This window comes from Condylura cristata, unplaced genomic scaffold, assembly GCF_000260355.1.
Source record: "Condylura cristata isolate star-nosed mole 26May11 unplaced genomic scaffold, ConCri1.0 scaffold00012, whole genome shotgun sequence".
NCBI classification, from domain to species: domain Eukaryota; kingdom Metazoa; phylum Chordata; class Mammalia; order Eulipotyphla; family Talpidae; genus Condylura; species Condylura cristata.
The window spans coordinates 19,335,971-19,339,876 of NW_004567113.1; the positions used below are offsets into that span (position 1 = coordinate 19,335,971).

A 3,906-nucleotide genomic window follows, 5' to 3' on the forward strand; every position below is an offset into this window, starting at 1 on the left:
TGAAGCTTTCAATAAAGCCTTTACCCCAGGAAATGGTTTCTTACAAAAATAAGAATTTTTTTGCTATATTAAATATTTTGTGTACATTATACATTAGCAAATAGTCTGTCAAAAATAAAACAAAAATAAAAACTTTTCCAAGTATATTAAAAATATACCACTGTTGACTTAACACATGACCCAACATAAATATTATTAATAAAATAGGAATACAAGCATAGCCAGGCTTGCCATGTGTCCCTGTCTATAGCTTGATGGCACCTTTCAGACTTGTGACAACACTGGATCCCCTGAAGTCACTCTTTCATATTCTTTTGTTGATTCTTTACTCTTTCGATATCTGTACCTAGAAATATTCAGAAATGGGAAGGCATTGTAATTAACAAAATAAGAACAGAATATATCAGCAAAAGAACAAATACATAGACTCAAAGGATACATCATTTTGTTTCCAAAATGACAACAAGAAATAGGTTAATGTTTGCCATAAGAAATAAAGGGCACTGAATTAGGGATCATATTCTGGGGTCAAACAATTTTGGGAGGAAATGGTGAAACTCAAAGAACTTCTCAGAGGTTTAAAACTAATTGTGAAAGTTGTAAAATTGCAGGAAGACTTCGCGCTGAAGCCTGGATATTTTTTCTCTTTCTTTGTCTCTTTCCCTTTTCATCTCTTTTTCTAGAACTGAAGATCAGTCTTTTGACATAGGCTACATTATTATCTTCTACATAATATATTGATATAACACTAGTACTGATGAACATTCAAATGACTAATATTTATCCAGTACTAGTTAAGTGGCTGATGATATTCTAAGTGCTAGACAGTCATCATTTATTTTATCCTCATATTTATTACCACCATCATCCTTATTTTATGGATGAAGTGAGTGAAATATAATCAAGTTATATAACCTGGCCAAATTCTCCTAGCTAGGATCCATACAACTTTCATGATTCATAATCTTCATTCGCTCATTCAAGCTATCTTCCTAGCACTTTTAGTTTATTTTCTACCCATTTTTAAGATGCAGCATTAAGCCATGAAGAAACTGCATAATGTCTAAGCTTAAGAATGCGATTAGAAAGGCTTTATTTAGACTTGTTTAGACCACCACTTGTCTACATTTAAAGTGGGGAATGTCAGTTCGCCTCTCTACATCTCATTTTTCACATCTTTAAAAGGAAAATGATTGTTTTCAAAGAATTGTCACATGTATTTCAGTTTTAATGACATTCAGTTCTATAATCCTAACTGGTTAAAAATGCATAAATTATTTGATCAATACTTAGAATCAAACATGAACAAGATACATTTAATCTTCCAAATGTACATTCAGACCTTCAAGTTTCAAAAATCTTATTTCAGCAAAAAATGAACTGAAATTCACTCAAATTTATACTGAAAAATTTTGTGCAGCTCCAAAATAATGAATTCACAGACATATATTAAAGGCAGTTGATGTAACTAATTTACATTGTTCTTATACCTTAAGAAACTCCCAATCTGATATAGTATAAAAAGATAGTTCCCACTCTGTTTTTGTAAGCTATCAGCATAAGGACATAAGGACAGAACATAACTGTTAGAAGAATGGCAAAAACCATTTTTTAAGTAAACTTTCATAATTGTTTGGAAATGCATTTCCACTATTTTCTGAAAATTTAAGATCCTATATCTTCAGAGCTATTGATTTACAAAGGATGTTTTGTGAAATATAAAACTTGGCCTAGTAAATTGCATGCAAGTGGCTAAGTATGACATCAGAGTCACATGGCTCATGTTTATCTGTATTACCAGACTTAAAAATGAAAGCAGGACCATCATAAATGTAAGATAAGGATTTCATTTATATTTTATAAGGGAAGGAATTAGTATTTCACATTTGACCTACATTAGGTCATTGGTAATAGGTGAGAGATAAATAAAGTCAATCCCTGATGTTCTGTGACTAATACTTCTGAATTTATATAAGTGCTGAATCTATTTTCTTCTTCTAAATAGACCTTGTCCATATTTTTACCAGTTTTGTAAGTCTGTATTGTATGTAAGTCATTTATAAAAGCAGAATTAAAAAAAGAGCAAACACTGACTTACCATCTGCAGAAATAGTACATGGAGCCAGCAATTATGATAATGAACAACATAACAAGAATCACGGTCAAAGCCACATATTCTTTGCTTAGGGGTTGCTGGACAGTTAAAAGGAAGTGCTCGCATCGGGCACCAGTGTAACCCACATCACACCTAATGGAAAATGCAAGGGAAAGTTTCATTATTTAAAAAGAATTATGATTACAATAGTTTAAAGAAATTAATCTTGCTAGGAACTAAACTGCAATGCAAGAACCAATACGGCTTTCCAGAAAATGTAAGTATGATTAAAATATGACCTTACAGGAACATTGATAAAAGATCTCCATATATTTCTCAAGCTACATGACAGCCAGGGAGACTGACCATCTACGTGATGTTTTATAAGTTTTGTAAGTATCAGTTGCTTTCTGTCCAAATCAATGGAATCAAATCCTAATACAGTGGCTGATCTGGAAGTCTAGTGAAAAAACTAAAAGCTGAGCTGCTCTTAATTGCATATATGAGAGGCATCTGAAGCCCTCCCCTAATAGATTCCCTAGTGTGGCTGATCAATTTCAGACCTACCCATGTTCCCAAATTTCAAAAAAATCTACTTAAGAAAGTATCTAGTCAGATATCCAAACTCATAGGAGGTATAAATTGCACTCTATGGAAATATGAAGTTATTAAAAAAAATTAAAAGTATGAAGAGAAGCAAAAAGTTTAAAAAAAAGCTGGGCTTGTCTGTCTGGACTCCTCCTACCTGCAGGAATTCTCACTCATGTCCACAAGGTAGATGCACTGCCCGTGCAAACAATAGCCGTTCATGTCAGAGCCACACATCACGATGGATACTTGGGCCACACGTGGATTTTCTTCTGTCTTAACTGTGAAGGAAATGGAAAACTGAATATATCCTGTTGCCTTCTTGGAAGAATTACTTACTTTTCATACTAGTAATCACGGAGCGACTGTAAGATAGCAAGACAGGAGCCAATCAGTTGAGGCGAATTTTCAGAACTAGGAAATCACATCAGATATTACATCACCTGGATCAATAAATACCCAATGGGAAATGTCCAACAGATGACAGGAAACAAAATAGAACCTAGGAATCTAATTTTCAAAGACAACCTTTAAAGATAGAAAAAAGTAAGCTGAAGGTACACAAAATGCTGACCTTACACACTTATCCATTCATCAAAGTTTAATTTTCAAAAAAAAATATGGAATTTATTTCTCCAATAGCAAATGTAAAGTGAAGGTATCAATTGATTCAAGAGAGTGTAATTCTATCAGGAAGCCTTTTTTGAGGTCGCCATTAGAAGTATCAAAAAAAAGCCACCCACCAGGTCTGAGACCTGAACATGACTTAGTCAAACCTTGACTTAGAAATAACACTGTGAAGCAAATGCAGCTATGAAAATCTAGATCTCACCAGAAATAGTGTTGCACTCTACATGGAATGACTTTAGAATGTTTTCATTATGGAAACAATTAAACAAGAGTATGAGGATTGTGACAAAATATAGGAAGAGGGGAATACTCTAGAAAGCTCAGAGATAAAGGGCAAGAGAGAAGATGAGCTGCTCAGACACCCAGGTTGCTCAGCTAGTGTCTGACTCGATAGCTCTGACTAGCAAGCACACACCTCTTGGAACACATCCAGATTCCCTTGGGGAAAAGACTGGTTATCGCTAATTTGGAGGGGAAAAGACTGGGCATCGCTAATTTGGAGTCCTATGCCTAAGTACATTTTGGTGTATAAATTAAGTACTCCATAAATATGTTCTGAATGAAAACGTATCTAGAAAGGACAACATTTGCTC

General features: G+C 34.1%; 1 protein-coding gene across 1 annotated transcript in view; it reads right to left on the minus strand.

Moving 5' to 3' along the window:
- Window positions 1–264: 264 nt before the first annotated feature.
- Window positions 265–3,906, minus strand: part of EREG (epiregulin) — a 13,556-nt gene continuing 9,914 nt past the window's right edge. Inside the window, exons 3-5 of the mRNA XM_004681445.1 lie at window positions 2,841–2,964; window positions 2,099–2,248; window positions 265–346 (exon numbers count right to left, since the gene is read on the minus strand). Coding sequence (XP_004681502.1) covers window positions 265–346; window positions 2,099–2,248; window positions 2,841–2,964 — 356 coding nt within the window. The remainder of the gene's footprint in view (window positions 347–2,098; window positions 2,249–2,840; window positions 2,965–3,906) is intronic.